This window comes from Ostrinia furnacalis, unplaced genomic scaffold (genome assembly GCF_004193835.3).
Source record: "Ostrinia furnacalis isolate ACB-3 unplaced genomic scaffold, ASM419383v2 OfSCF5921, whole genome shotgun sequence".
NCBI lineage: Eukaryota > Metazoa > Arthropoda > Insecta > Lepidoptera > Crambidae > Ostrinia > Ostrinia furnacalis.
The window spans coordinates 222,236-238,510 of record NW_021136160.1 but is presented as its reverse complement, the minus strand read 5'-3'; the positions used below and the strand labels follow the sequence as shown (position 1 = coordinate 238,510).

General features: G+C 35.8%; 1 protein-coding gene and 1 long non-coding RNA gene across 3 annotated transcripts; one reads left to right on the top strand and one right to left on the bottom strand.

Moving 5' to 3' along the window:
- The first annotated feature begins 166 nt into the window (after positions 1 to 166).
- Positions 167 to 1,482, top strand: LOC114361702 (uncharacterized). The gene is made up of 3 exons (XR_003656619.1): positions 167 to 417; positions 582 to 695; positions 1,063 to 1,482. It is a non-coding gene; the product is annotated as an uncharacterized LOC114361702 (long non-coding RNA).
- On the bottom strand, positions 1,371 to 6,023 carry LOC114361701 (glycolipid transfer protein). 2 transcript variants are annotated; one of them, XR_003656618.1, is made up of 6 exons: positions 5,795 to 6,023; positions 3,247 to 5,527; positions 3,098 to 3,153; positions 2,879 to 2,991; positions 2,504 to 2,654; positions 1,371 to 2,356 (listed from the first exon to the last, which is right to left on the bottom strand). XR_003656618.1 is itself a non-coding variant. In XM_028316832.1 (5 exons), the coding sequence occupies exons 1-5, from the start codon at positions 3,380 to 3,382 to the stop codon at positions 2,189 to 2,191; spliced, it is 624 nt and encodes a 207-aa protein (XP_028172633.1). In that variant the 5' UTR covers positions 3,383 to 5,503; the 3' UTR covers positions 1,371 to 2,188. The 2 variants fall into 2 exon arrangements, 1 of the variants encoding a protein (XP_028172633.1); XM_028316832.1 differs by lacking the exon at positions 5,795 to 6,023 and having other exon boundaries at positions 3,247 to 5,503.
- Between the last annotated feature and the right edge of the window lie 10,252 nt (positions 6,024 to 16,275).

Sequence of the window (16,275 nt, the reverse complement as noted above, 5' to 3'; positions counted from 1 at the left end):
CCACAAACATGCGATTTACCGGTTCTACTGTAGAACTTTTACCGGTTTACCGGTTTTATACAAAGTTCTTTTGGTGGACCGCAAATTTAGCTTAGTGGATTTGGCTAAACTGTTAAGTTCACAGGCTGTAAAGTTTATTTAAAAAAATATGTGACATGTTTTTGTTTGCGAGTTTTGATTTTGTTGTTGTGTGAGAAAAAGTTTTTACTTTCGAATTACAAGAATGAAATAGAGGAAATAATCATTTTGGTTTAAACATGGTTTAAAGTAGACTCATCGCCAGAACATGCATGTTAGTGAACAGGTTCTTTAATCATGGAATACCGGACGATGCTGCGTCTCCAAAAATGCCTTTACCTGAATGTATACCTTTTTGTGATTTGGATAATCGTAGTTGGATTTTTTCTGTACGATAAGGTAAATTCATAGACTTATTAACGGTATGATCCGATAACATTAATATTCTTTTGTATTGTATGAAACTTTTACAGTCCAATATAGAGTTTGATTTAAGAAAATGTTTTTTAAATCTATTGAATGATTTATGTATGAAAATTAAATACTATTTTCTTTTATTTCAGCTACATGTCTTGGGCCATCTCACAAAATATCTGTCTCTCACAGTGTTTATGCTACTTACAATAATAGAATCAGCAAGACTTTACTTAGGTCACTATGGGAACTTATCCTGCAGAGTAAGTTGTATTTTATTTTTATTATTTAGTTTACTCACATACCACTACTAATAGTTGACACAATTATTTATTATTAATAGGGTGGGAAGAATTAACTGTATTTTCAAGACAATCTTACTAAACTTCATTCTTACCCTTAATTTTTTTCTTACACACTTGTGCGTCCTATTTTATTTAGGTTTAAAATCATAGCTTCCCTTTGTCATACAAAATCTATGGGTAGTCTTTTACAGCTCAATTATTCAATTCTTCAAGTCTAAAAAAATTGGGTGTAAGAGTTTTAGAAAACATCAATATAAATTATTAAGTTCAACATCATCACCACCTGAATTTTGCCTATAGAAATGCCTCTTTACCCACTTTCCAGGTGCCAGAGCTTGCTGGATTTCTGATGTTGACAACCCTGATGCAGATGCCACTAGTTAGTTTCTTTTTATTTAACCCTTATTTACTGAGTACACCCACAGAGATTATTTTACATGCATGTTTATGGTCCATTACCATTGCGGAAATTATATTTAGTTATTTAGCTTTGAAACAGGCCTCTAATATTGCTAAAAGTGTATATTTAAAACATTCCAAAGAATAATGTTACAAGTTAATTAAGAATACTCGTAATAAATACAAAATGAAAGCATTTTAAAAATGTTTATTTATGTTGTTTGACAACTTCCATAGTCACTCAAGATTTATAATGAATTCATTATAAGCTAACATGTGTAGCAGCAAAGCTCCAATCGGTTTTACAGTAATATTTATAAGAATAAATATATAATTAACACAATTTTGTAATACACAAACAAAGATCTAAGTGACATCTCTCAAACTATTACTAGCACCTTAATACTCTACACATCTCATTGCTTAATTATCCTGGGTTAAAATTATTTTTAGAGCATTGTCATTATAGCTACTGGTACAAAATATAACATCTTCATAATGTATTTCATTAAAATGTTTTGAACCTTTCTTATACACAATAATTTGTAATTCTTGCTGTCAACCACTCAAGGCACTAGTCTTCGAAAATCTGTGTGTATTTGCTTCCATAGATGTTAACAGAAATGTTATTACACAAAAATATATTCCACTTCTAGTTGGTATAATATGAGTAATAAATAATGCGATTTATTATACATACACAAGTTTTTGGTTCACAATACAAAAAATCCTATTGGTAATGTAATTAATAAATATCTATTTTATAATAGCCTCTTGCTCTATAGGTACTAACACAGCATTTAGGTGTAGGTTATCTTAGGTTACAGTTAGGACCACCTCTATTTAATGGTTAAACACATTACATGATTATTTAAAAAAATTAAGTAGTTAGGTAATTGATAATAATAATAGAAGTGATCCTTTACAATAATTTTTAGTGTATTATATACAAAATCTATTTCTAGTCAATTTATTGTTACAAATAACAAAATCTAACTGTATTCATATTTTAAATTAGGACACTTTGGGATTTGAATTGGATAGCTTATCATCTAATCTTCGAACAATTGGTGATCTTTAAAAAAGTCATCAATTTTACACCTATTTAAATGCAATGTTATGTTGAATTGGACTAATTTCGTTTCAAATGTTTTCATATCACTATCAACTTCAAGGGATTTCAAAAGTTGAAGCAACGACGGAGACATTTTGCAGATAAACTGAAAAATTAAAATTACACAAAAATAATTCATGCTATTCTATTTACTGATTATGTCTTTTTGGACTTCTGATTATCAAAGTTATTAAATAAAATTTTAAAAGATCATTCTCAATTTGTCATTACCAAATACATTCAATCAACTTACAAAAAATATTTGTTGTGTTACCCAATTGTGGTATTTTTTGACAGATCCTTCGTATGCCACTGTAAATATTTTGGCCATGTTTATATCATAGTTACCAGACTGCAGACATTTAATTATTTCTTGAAATGCCAGTTCGAAAAACAAGAATGCTCTGTGAACAAAGACAGATATTGCCAGTTGGAATATGCAAACAAGAAAGTTAAATTACATACCTCTTCTATTTAAAATTGAAAATAGTGCAAAAGTATACAAAATGACAGACTAATAGGTAATAAGACATAATGAAGTATAATTAACATTTTTAGTAAGGTCGATAAAGGCATAGTAACTAGATAATGGTGAAGTATAATAATATAAGACAGAAAAAACCCTCACCTATTAAGCCATAATATGCCCTCTAGTGCATTCAGTTTTCCTCTGCTATATTCATCAAGCATTAACTCAAGCAAGCAGGATGCTTCATCGTATTGATAATGCTTCTTTACTTTCTATAATGTAAAAATACATGTAGGTGAACAATTTGCAATAATTATTACCAGTTAACATACAAAGTTTTTGTAAAGTAGGTACAATATTTTTTGTATGTTCACTTACATCAATATTCCCTTGCATATCATATTTAACTGGCACAAACACCTTGCCAAGACGTTCTGTAATAAATTGTAATTGATATTTAAGCCTTTAACTAAACATTTTACGTGATTTTTATTACAGTGCATTGCAGATACATTTCACGTACATACCCACTAACGATATCAAATCATTTGCAGCTTCTAAGAAACTCACAAAATGTATTCTTCCATCAATTACAGGTGGAAATTCTTTCATGTTTCTCCAGAAACTGCTTTGATGCGATAATTGACCCGAAGAACTTGCCATTTGTAAGAAATTATTAGTAATGTCCAATATGACTAAAAACCATTTATCATCTGCACGCCAAATTTCTACACTGGTTACCTATAGATAACTAAGTCATTGCAAATGAGTATTTACATTCAAATGATAAAATTAAGCTGATAAAATAAGCCCACCAGTTTCCTGAAAATTTTAAGTGTAAACAAACAACACGGAATGTCATTAATGTCATGCCAGTTATTAATTGTCAAATTTCCAGTTGCCATTACACAGAGCGATGTTTCCACAATTTAAAATTGAAAATGTACACTTTCAAAATCACAGAAGCGAAGCTATCGCGGTTAGTTACTGAGAATCTTAATAAATATAATAACATAGGCAAAGTTAAAATTACATGTTTTTGTTATCACGTAAATTACTTATATACATGTCCTTCTCATAAATTAATACTTCCCAATTACATTTTCACTTTATTGTCAATACATTAATCTATTCTATTCTTAGCTTGGAATGAAATCAATAAGAAAATGTTTGCTTCAATACATTGCCCAAATCGTCTTCTACGACAATGGTCAAGACTTTGCTCTTAGGAGAAAAGGTAAATGGGACCAAAAATCTTTTTTCTGGCAATAGGTTAGTGAATTCATACGAATCCAACACCATTCCATTCGATTCATCTCTTACTTCAACTATTCTTATGCCAGCCGTTGAGATAATCAGCATTTTGTTTTTGTCAAATTTCAGATATCTCGTTATTGCTTGTCTTTCTCTCCCATATTCATTGTTGAACCATCGGTGATATGATAATAGCACTGCACAATTTCTGGTCCAGTAAATTGAATCATTTCCGTTTACTCGGTTGATGTTTCTCTTGGAGTCTGTGAGTTTATTTGTAATGCTTGAATATACACTGGATGGTCTAGTTATTGGTGTAACATTTGGACTTCTTCGTACGATGTCAGATTTTGACATTGAAGCAAAGTTCCCTAACGTGGTTTTACTTCTTGGCCCCAACAAGCGTAGTGGTTCCGCCACGTTCATGGTAACACTAATGTTTCGCTGTAGTGAAACTGTGGAATGTTGTACGGGTTTACCGCTATAATTATTCATATTATCTTTTATCAGCGATGACCTTCTTTCTCCAACAGTAAAGACACGGTCAATATTATCAAATCCTCTTCCCATGATACCATCTTTAGTATGTCCTAAATCAAAGGTGTGACCTAATTCATGGAAAACTGAGCCCAATGTTGTCGCAAAACAGCCTCCAAGGGTTCCTCTGTATCCGCTGTCGTCCATAAATCTTCGGTTGTTTACTGGTGTTGTGTCCATGAATCTTGGGATGATATCATCCACTGCTGTGGGCCATGTGTATAAACAAGCAGTACCAAACAGAGCTAGACCTCCGCCTCCAAGTGCGGCGTAAGCTTCTGTTAGTGAAACGATTTCATCGTGAGTCATTGGTTTTTCAATGTCAGTCCCTTTAAATCTCGTACATGATATAAATCCCAGAAACTTCCTTTCATTACTCCCTAAATCAGAGAGCATTAGTTCTCTTCCGAAGTGAGTCCATAGTTCTGCTTGCTTCATTTTTCTTGCTTTATTTACATTTAAGCTGCTGCTGAATATGACACACTCAGGCTTTTTGGAATTTACTTCATGTTCAAGTTGGAAAGTTTTTCTCCCAACTCCACTTTCAAAAAGTTTTTCAGCTGTTAAGCATTGGATTAATTTTGATCCGAGGACTATACGAGAGCTAGCACTTTCTACAGAACAATCAACATCTTGAGGACTTTGGAAGCATCCGTCATGGCCTTGACAAATTATGTAAACTGGTGTAACTCTGAGATTCGTTTTACGAGGCTCATACTCCAATATAAATGATTTCTTTTGTTCTGCATATTCTAGTTCAATCGTGTTGTTTCCTCTGGTTAATTCAGTGATGACCTTAAATTCGCCATTATAAACTGACCACTGTGATTTTGTTTGTGTTTTTTCATTTTTTAATGTGCATGTCAATTGGTCCTGGTTTGTTGTGTTACCTCTTGTTATGAATCCTTTAATCAAAACAAGGGAGTAATTAACTATTTCTCCATTTTGAAAATTGGTCACGAATATCGAGGAGTTGTGTTCATTGTCAGTTTCTTCGTTCATCCGGTTGTCCATTACCTGAAACGCGTGTTAGACTTTGTTAAATGATTCTAGGCGAAACGTTTAATTGACTTTCAGTGTTTATACGTGAGACTCCTCGATTTCTTTAAGTTCAATATTCACATAATTAGATTTATTTATTGCAATTCGCGTCGAAGCCGGATAGGTGCGTTGTAGCACGTTCGTTGATTTTATGGCAGGTCTGGTGTCGTGTTTTATTTTTGCCCGTGTCTATCGTATAAAGGTCGCCGTAAATGAATAGTTTCGCACTGAGGTATGACTCACCATGATGCGGTTAGCGAGGAGCGTGCGAAGCCGGCGCGGCGGGAGGACTGCGGGTGCGGGGCGGCGCGGCGGAGCGGCTCGGAGGCGACCATTTACAGCGTGCAGCGCCGTTCCTCCTCACTTCCCACTTGGTCGAATGCTCGCACGGTGGTGCGCACTGCGCATGCCTGTCGATGCAGACCGACGCGGTAACGATTGCGCCCGCCAGACAGGTACGCGACTGGCTGTCTCCATCGGCAAGAGGGAAATTTGAACAATGCAGCACTAACAGTGTATGCGTCATTGTTATGTTATTGTTAGCTGTTTGTTTTGATAGCTTTTTGTTTACAGAATATGACGGAGTTTTATAAACTAGATCTCTACCTAGTAAAAAATGGTGAATGCTTAAGAATGTTCACGAGAGTTATTTAATTTTGAAACTTATTAATAGACCACATTCTCGTAAAGTTTCAGGTAATTTAAGGATGGTACTAAGGCTACACTTAAGAACATAAACTAGAGTCTAATATGATACGTAGAGGGATCCTTTTAGAATATAATATTTGAGACATATTATCTCCATTTGAATTAGAAGTAATTTCAAGTAAATTACTTTAATTTTACCCACAATTACGTGAATTAAGCACAGCAGTAGCACACTGGGTGTGTATCGTGTGTCATCGTGAATTACCTAATAAGTTAAGTTTATTATTATTTATCTTATAGATTATATTAAGATTGATTAATTAATTTGACAACAATAATCTTCTTGCTTAGTGAATCACTTCTCTATTAGGGTGCAGTGATAATATTCTTTTTATCAACTCTTTACTCCTTGCCACTATTTTATAGCAATCTTTCTTCACAAGGCGAATTTGCAGCATTATCATTTTTAGGCGATAACATTACATAGGTGCTCGTTATTAACCGTTATCAATTTAAGTATTAAAAAAGTGAGTAGAACGTATTATCCATTAAAAATCCCAAATATAATGATGTGCATGATTTTCTACTGGGACCACATAATTTTCTAAGATCTGTGAAAACTTTTTTTCAGGAAGCTAAGCGGTACAACTCGATAACTCGCGTATCGAACTGAAACTATAAAGTGTTGGCTGAAACTACGTAAGCAATAAGTATATTTATTTAATGTTAATTATAAAAATAATACCTACTTTTGACTCCTTTCTAAATAGAAACAAACAAAAACTACTAGCGATGAGAAGTTTTGGTCTGCAGATTGGTGTTCGCTTAAATAATTAACACAAAATATATAGGTAACAATAATTTTTAGGTAAACAAGAATTAAATTTTATTGTTAAAATTAAATTTCTGCGTGTTCAAATCATTCCTGCGATTTCTTTTATTCAGGATGTAGATTTCAGCGTGTAAATCATAAACCGGCCAATTTGTATTCATTAGATCCATTAAAATTATGAAATTAACTTGTTGGTGGCGTTATTTTGTCAGAAAAAGCGAATCGATTTGTTTTTTTACCTTATATGTAGGTATCTAATTACTTAATTTCATTTTTAATGGTTTAAAATAAAAAATACTGAATAGGCTTCTGGTCCAGTAAATAGCTAATAGTAGGTAAGTATACGTTTTCATCTGCAATCCTAGGGGTTACGGGTTCAAATCTCACTGAAAAAAATGGAGTTACGGACATTTCGTAATACTAGCATAATGCTATGGCGTTGTCCGCGAAGATTCCTGGATTCTCGTTTCCAAACATCTTTAATGGGCGTCTCGCATTAAAAAACGGGGTCGTAAATTCTGAACTATTCTGAAACATTACTAACCACAACCATAAATATCAACTTTCAGATCCCTAATTTGTGAAACGACGCTTTGCTTTCATCCCTTTTTCGTTAGCTTTCAGATTGCTTGGGCTTTTCTATTCGCTAGGACAAACTATACCACACAGATTACACCATCTATATTTTTCACTAGGCGCAGAATATATCGCTGAAAATTTTACTGACTCGCTCTACATCCACCTATCTATTTTCCAGCTCTAACAAAGGCTACAGCTCTACCTAATTTTCAGGACTCTATCCTGGGAGTAACAGACATTGCCAAAATCTCATTACTTCGCCTCGATTACTACCTTAGTTTCCCAGATATCCGCTTAATATTCTACCCTATTCTCAAATCACCTCCAACACACGGAAATAAAGTAGAGCCCTGAGATTCCGACTTAATTAAAGCTTGATTAAAGCCCTAATACGGAGGTATTAGGGCTGAAGTGACCATTTAGGAAAACAACATCCTCCTATCTTTAACAAGGCTAATTACAAAGCTTAGTTCATTATTTCGGTTAGGATATTTTCGTGAAAAGGTTCTACGGTCAGTGAAATTTTATGATCAGACAATTAGGCATCTAATCGGTTCAGTTGTGTAATGTAAAAACACATCTATTTTTATTAGTTTCAAATAAAACAGTACTCTACGATAGACGTGTTGCCAGGTGGCCGGCTTTAGTTGGCATGTTTGGCTTTTTAGTCGAGCTATAGAATAATTATCAAGCGCACGCATCAAGATGTTGGGCAACCGCCGATCCGATGATGAGAGTACTCACTCGTGAGTATGACACGTATGACACTAATTGCACCCACCCCCCCGTGATATGTCCGGGTTTTAGGGTAAAATGTCTGGCTTTTGTGTTTTTGGACCTGGCAACCCTAGCGCACCGATCGTCGGTTACCAAGGAAGCGGGAGGCGCGCGCGCCTATGGAGCCCGTTCGGCAAAGGTGTGACGCGCCTCCGATGATAATGTATCGCGCAGGAAGCGGGCAGAGGCAGGAGCCGGTCGTTGTCCCAGTGAACGCACTTTCGCTTTCCACGGCGAACGAACCCTGGCCATTACTACCGCACTCACGCGGTTACACCATCACCCAACTCGATTTTGGCTACGTTTGATGTAGGTATGAATACTAATCACCCTATGTACCCGATGTTTAGATTTCTCCACGATGCACCGCTTACCGTTGTTTTTCTATTGTTCTATTAATAAACATTTATTTATACGAACGTCTCGAATCTTCGCGGTCCCACAATAAAAACTATTTGGAAGTAGTTACACGCATTGTAACGTTGATGGTGCTACGTAAATAGTCAAGCAGATTCTGTTTGAACACCTTATTATGAGCCTTACGTTTGTTGCAGTAAGAGATAAGAGAGTAAAAACATAATCGCCAATGCCATTCGAGGTTTAATTCAGGTAGATCATGAATGTGTTAGGTAATGGGTGAGTGGGTATAAAGCTTGGCATTGAACAGCGAAGTATACCTACTTACTGACCGGAGCAATATAACGCATTAATGAGTAGGTTAGGTAGGTATAGAAGTATCATTGAGAAATTAGTCAATATAATCACTGAAGAAAACAAAAAGGTAGATAATTTCGAACTCTATCTACGACTATTTCACTAGCATACTAACAAGCATAAACAAACTGTACAGTTGAATAGCGCTAAATGTTTCCCAAATGAGTACCTACTTAGGCTGAGTTGCACCACCTAACTTTGACGATAACTATAACGATAACCGGTATTTTTTGTATGGAGTCTCAAAAGTCAAAAATCTGCCGAACTCCATACAAAATAAATAAATAAATTCTTTATTGACCACAAATACACTGGTTACCGTTAAAGTTACGATCAAAGTAAGTTGGTGCAACCCAGCCTAATAATGCAGCTTTTGCCTGATCTGTAATCCCTCAACGCCGTATAAATCATTCAATTCCGTTATTTCTCAGGGGATCAAGACAATGATAGATTAAATTCGATCATGTGGTATCGTGGACGTCATGTTTAACATTAACACATTTTATTTGTGGTTGGTTTTTCCCTTGTTATTTCCGATGTTAAAAGTGGAAAGTAGTTTAACGTTTATGTAACATTGTATTAGGCAACCATAAACCAGTAAATTAGGCTCTTTCCAACGTCATAATCTTCACGACACGTGTTGTTGAGGATAATAAAATTCCGCAAGTTTGTTAATTTAAATTCAAAACCGCAAATTAGTTAGTTTGAAAGTATACATATTTATCAGTGAGATTGGGAAATTTCTAACCTGTCAAAAGGAAATCTACATATAGATACCTATATAACGAAAAGCTTACTCAACAAAGTTAAAAGTTAAAGTTTAAACAAAGTTTAAAATCTTCAGTTCAGCCGTGCGTGACTGATTGATGATTGATCAATATACTAAACTTACTAAAAGCTCAGTTAAAACACAAATAATGAGTCTAGGAATTTGATTTCAGTATATCAGGGGATTCAACAATACGACTCTACATGAGGAAAGTCATAGCAATGGCTATCTACTAATAAATTGTGAACGCCGATATTTAGAACATTCGTTCTTCGTTCGAGTTGGTCAATCTATCTATAGGAACACTGGATTATCATCATAAACCGCCATAATTATGTTTTTGATTCAATTCAACCTGCTTAATTTTTTCAAAGTGTGTAGGTAGATAGATAAGTACACAATACACATTTATCAGATTTCAGATAAGGTACATTAGATACATTACATTTTCAGATGAAAATCAAATCCAGGACCTCCGTAAAAAGTGCTACTTATTACATATTGAAATTAATGATCCTTCAAACAAGACTACATTAGGTATGTCCCATACTTACAAATGTAGAGTTAACTATAAATTAAAAGTAGTGGCTCTTTAGTGAGCCCTTCGTAGTGTCGACACCATATTCGTTTAAGACCTATTATTATTGCAAGTGCGTTGTTCTAAGTACCACGCGATATTTCGGCTGGCCCTTAGGTTGGTTGCGCGGACTTGCGCGTACATGGTCCAATATTTCGACACGGCACTCCGCTAATAATAATGAAGATCAATGGTTTCATCACAGACCGCTCGTTGAATAATAACGTGAGGTTGAATGAACCATTGCATTGTGTCCTTGTTTTCTGTGATTTTCCATGGCACGCGCCGTAGCTAAGAGCACGGTGCCTACTACATACTCCGCTGCCTATTCTCATTCCTCATGCAAGCTTATACAATAAATTATCGCCTGACAAGACACGACTAGTCAAACAACTGCGCAGATACATGTACCTACTCTGGTTCACTATTTTATAAAATGACCAACATAAAATAAACGATCATTATAAACGCGAGCGAATAGAAAAGAAACGTTATCAATATTTTCAGCATAAACGGCACCTGATAAGGGTTATTAGAAAACGGGGCATTAATTTGGCAACCTTAAGGCCAACCATAAATAATCCGAGCAATATTGATAATTTCACAAACAAAAATATCATTATTCACCGGAAAGCTTAACCTATGTTTACAAAGATTACCAACGTATACATATTTTATGTTCCATTGTCTTATTTAAATGAAAAGGGGAATTTTGTTCCTACTGCTAAGTGCATCTTTTAAAAATAGCAGACCAACTTGCGTCTCCAGTAACAGCATCTTCAGCTTTGTGTTACGTGAGTGCTTCTCGAAAAAAATTTGTTTGGTATCGTTTTTTAATCGTTTTTTTTTTCAACCTCGTTCACTCATAAATTCTGCGCAGCCTCTAATGCGCTCGCGTTGCTATGTGCTTAGTAGAGTAGTGGAGCACTATTCAGTTATTACAGTTATTATTAATACGGTTATTTTTTTTTAACCGATGACCCTGAACGAGTCGTGCTAAGCCCTTCGCTATTATGCTTCTCAAAAACCGTTCACATTCTCATCGGAATGAGATCGACTGTTATGTTTTAAGGGCCCAATTTATCATCTAAATGATGCTGGTAAATAATGTTTGTGTTATTAAAATAAGATGTTGATAACATTCTCCGTTTATGTAGCTTTATGGTGTATACAATTATTAGTAAAGAAAATATTCCCATCACAAAAGTTACGAGCAATCGATTTGCAGGTTCGTTTCTTACAAATGGATTACACTCAATGGTATTTGCGACATAAAAGCGGACAATGCGCTATAACCCTTTTTATTGATCGATACGTTTATAATGCAACTCGCCAAACATGGGGGATATGCCATGGTTTGCGTAGGCTACGTGCCTATCCATAACAATGGTCTCAAGCTCCGAGGCTAATAGTGCCCATTCAACATCCGTGCAAGAAATTGGCCGCACACACTGAATATGAAATGTGTACTGTTAATGTGTCACTTTTCGTCAGAAGTATGTATTTTCGAGTTCGGCCGTTGACCCTAGCATTGCGTAGGCTAGCTACTTTCTCTCGACAGGGGCAGCCCGGTGAGGTGAGAAGGGGGTCCTGCCAAATTAAGTGCGTGAAAGGCTGCGTGCACGCGTGCGATCCGGTGCCAGTTGCCGGCGCCCGCGTTTTGCACCGATAATCCGACGCATGGAATTCTGTTGCTATGCACCTCGACAAAAGAAACGAGTATGGTATAGGCTTATTGCACCTTTCATAAGAAAATGTGGTTAGCATGACCAAAATAAATGATTAAGAAGTCATTTACCTAGGTCACGCGGGTTTTATTATGATGATTATCCTGGAAGTACTGTCGTTACTACCATTTGATAAAAGGGATTATAGCAGCTCTAGATTATCTACTAAAGAGTACCGATTAAATCTTATCGTTCAATTCGATCATTTTGTAGGTACGTGTAGCAATGCTAGCACGCCTTTAACTTAGCGTTGATCTCCGTTCAACATAACAAAGCTTATTGTTCCAACTCTCCTTGAATCAACATATAGCATTGAACCTTCATAAAATCAAATTCTTAACGTTAACATTCCATTCATACGCTTAAATAATTGCAATCGAAATTAATAGGGCTTGTCAATCAAAGTAATGGCTTTACAGCATAGCCCTTTCAAGGTCCTTTTCCTTAATTTGGGTACGTACCTACGCTGGATAGCCATGAAAAGTTTAATAAGGTCATTCTGTTCGTGATTCAAGCGATTAGAATCGTTGGTATTTTGCGTGAGAACTTCTCTCATTTGAGTTTGGTGAAATAGAGTGTTAGCATACCTATAAACAAGTTAGTATGTTATTATGGTGTTTGATACCTAACTGTGGGTTGAAATAGTGAAACAGTCACCTTCATGTTCTCTGTAATAAGACGTACCAACTTCTTCACTTTTGGCAATATTCATCTACTTGTTTCTTCAGAGCTTACTCAAAAAACTCTCAAGAACTTTAAGTACATACATACTTTTCTTCAGTTTATTGGACGATTTTTAATGTAACCAAATCCTGTAGACTACTACAGGTTCATTTCGTAAAAACTCGGTATCACACATGACAACCGCAGCAGCGACCGCGGGCCAACATTGTTGCGCAGCTGTTTCAGAAATCATCTTAGAGCCGGTCAGCATGGTCAATGAACCTTGTGTCACTAGGGTTGGTCCAACTTAAAATTCTGGTCACTGGCACACATTTGATATCCCTGAAAAAGGGGATTGAAAGCTGAACGTTCTTTATTTATGTCCATTTTTCATTAATTTTCATAATTCTATATACAATTTAATGTTGTTTCAGTGCAATTTTCAGTGTATTTTTTGGATCGACATCATAATTCAACCATTAACTATTAATTTCTAAGTTAACGGCCTCTTCTTCATAGCACCTGTAGTTTGGTTCAGTATTCCGAACTAAAATTCAGGTAGAAAAACCATACCAGAAGTTTTTCAGCGCTACTGGAAAGTTATTTAAAGCAGTGACCTAATTATTATTACCATTGCGGTGACAGCGACTAAAAAAACTGCAATAAGTTTTCTAATATAAATGCGAAAGTAACTCTGTCCGTCGATTTGACTACCTAAACAAGCTGGTGAACAATTTTAATTAATTTTAGTATAGACAATAGACATTGAAACTTGGCGACGGACATAGTAGACTACCTTTCCAGAAAACTTAAAGGGGATGATAAAATCAAAGAGCCTCTATGAAAGTTTGCAGGTAGAAACAATCATTTCTCAAGCTAGAGATATGAAGCTCGTGATGAAATAATATTTTATAAGTTTTGATTTTACTCGTAGGTGTAGTTCATGATAAAAACTTTCTCTAACGCTGAAATCCACGCGGATGACGCCGTAGACTGAAACTAGTTTATTAAAATTTCGATTGAGTCTTGTGTCTATTTTTACACACGTTGAAATCAATACATGAAATTGAACAATAGAGACAACCCTATGAGGTGTTCGCGAACCACCAGAGTTAGTAAAGCAGGGCCTGTGTTGTCATGCGCTAAAGAGTTGTATAAGCAATGTGACGCTTTCTACGGACGTGTAATCAGAATAAGCAAAGAAGTGAACGGAGAAATTGTCAACGTTTAACGGTACGGTTAAAATTGGTAACAATAAAACAAGAAATGCTGAGGTGAAATGGCTCTCTTAATTTTATTGTTTTTGGCCATCATATTGCAAACTGCACTCAATAAAGCATTTTGTGATTCATAACAGCTAAAATACTTACATACAACCTAAGAGCATTATATTTTTTTCATAATGGTCATTCTTTCAGCTTTATGTACCAGGCATTATTAAATTTCTGTGATTTCAGTTAAATTAACCACCGTTTCGTATGATTTCGAATATAAAAAACCTACCTAACTAATAAATAAAAGTAAATAAACAGGCACCGTTTAATGTTGCAATGTCTTCTTTAATATTTTCTTATTTGACATTTATTTTTAATAAATTGTCGCGTTGTTAATGTTAAGGACGTACTATTCGATTTATCTTCAATAAAATATGATATCTCCAACAATAAAGTCTCGTGTAGCACGTTCATCGGTACATTGATAAATCGCGTTTGTAAACCCCAAAAATGGATCTTGTATCGTGGGTGAGCATTACTTTATGGCAGTCACGTGGACATAAGCGCGTGCGCAGCCTATAGGGTTGATAAGACTTGCAGTCATTGTCTGATATTTTCTTACACCTAGTATGAAATAGTTCCAGTTAGAAAGGATTTTTTCAATTAAAAAAAAATGTATTCAGATTTGCTATCATTATTAACATCTACATCTTATATTATAAACTACATCTAAATTGGAAATGATAAAAAACTTTGAAAAGAAGCAAAAGTTAAGTACTTCTTTTCATAAACCGTTCAGATTCAAGCCTAGGTAGAGCTAACAACAACAAGTCTAGTCTGTTGCGATTGGCTGAATTTTAATTTTTAAACCAAATCTATTGCATTATGGTGTGTACTCTTGGATAGTTTTCTCTTGAATTTCGTTTCATACGGTTTAGCTGTAATTGGTTTTGAAACCGTTCTAGCTAGTCCCTTCCGACTTGTCAACCCTAGTGTCGTAGCACACGTTACGAAAAGCCCACGGCGCGGCGCCGCCTCAGGAATACCAATCGGGCTAAATTGGGCGGCTCACAAAGGTCGAAGGCAAAATTATTTATAAAAAAATTGCGAAACCACCACATAAAAAGAGTTGGGACATTGGACGTGCTGGCGACGCAACGTTCTCTCTTTTGAAGGTTACAATAACGCGAAGCTGTGCGTGTACCGTTAAAACAAAACTGTCAACAGTTTGTAGAACTAGTTTAACTATTGTTTATAACGTAACTGTAGTCAAACAGGTACACTTTCTTTTTGGTTGGGAGAAGATTGATTGGCAGATAAAGCTGTGGCGCCGGCATGGCAATTGTTTATTTACTGTTCTACATTCTCCAGCTGGGGATTTTTCCATAATTCAGGCGTCTATTATCAATTGATTTTCTGATTGATAGTCCTACAGTTCAGGCTCTAGTTTTTTGTAATTTTCTCTCTTATTCATACAATAGCGTGGCTAATTCAAACATATTTTAATTTTCTTTAGGAAACTTAACTTATTTAGGACTTTAACTTTTCATAAAAGCCGTGTCAGTTGTTCTCTATAATTTTTCAACTGGAACGCTTTCGGAGTTCTCCGCGAAATCATTTCGGTTTTTTATTCGGCTCAATCTATCTCTGTTACTCCAGGGGTGCTATCATGTGTGAGAAAAATGCAGCTGCAGCACCGATTATCGAAATCGCACGAAAGCTGCGCGGAGCATATCGATCGACTACGGTCGTAGTCGCGGCTCTACGCATAGAGCGGCGCTCGCGCACGGTTTGGGCCGCTGCGGTTGCCCGGGGTCGCGTGTCGTATTTCTAGAGCATTGAACCTCTGCAACCTTGTGCGTTGAGTCCGACCGCTCTCCGCACTCTGACGCAACGCTCCAGCCCCTTCACAGCCATATCGCATAATTACTCCTCCAGGGCACACCTGCTCTCAACAATGAATAATTTTGATGTCCACTAATCGATTCATGAAAGGTTGAACTTAATTGGAGGCTGCTTGATTTTACGCAACGCTCTAAGCCGATCTGATTCGGATCCATTTATCTTCTAACTAAGCCTCTATGAATAATTGATTGTAAAACCGAATTGAATATTTAATCTGTCCTATAACTTAGCGAGTAATTAAAACAGATATGATATTAATTCACAGATATCAAACACGTGTAATGGATTCCAGCTAAGTCATCCCCTATTTTAACAAGTA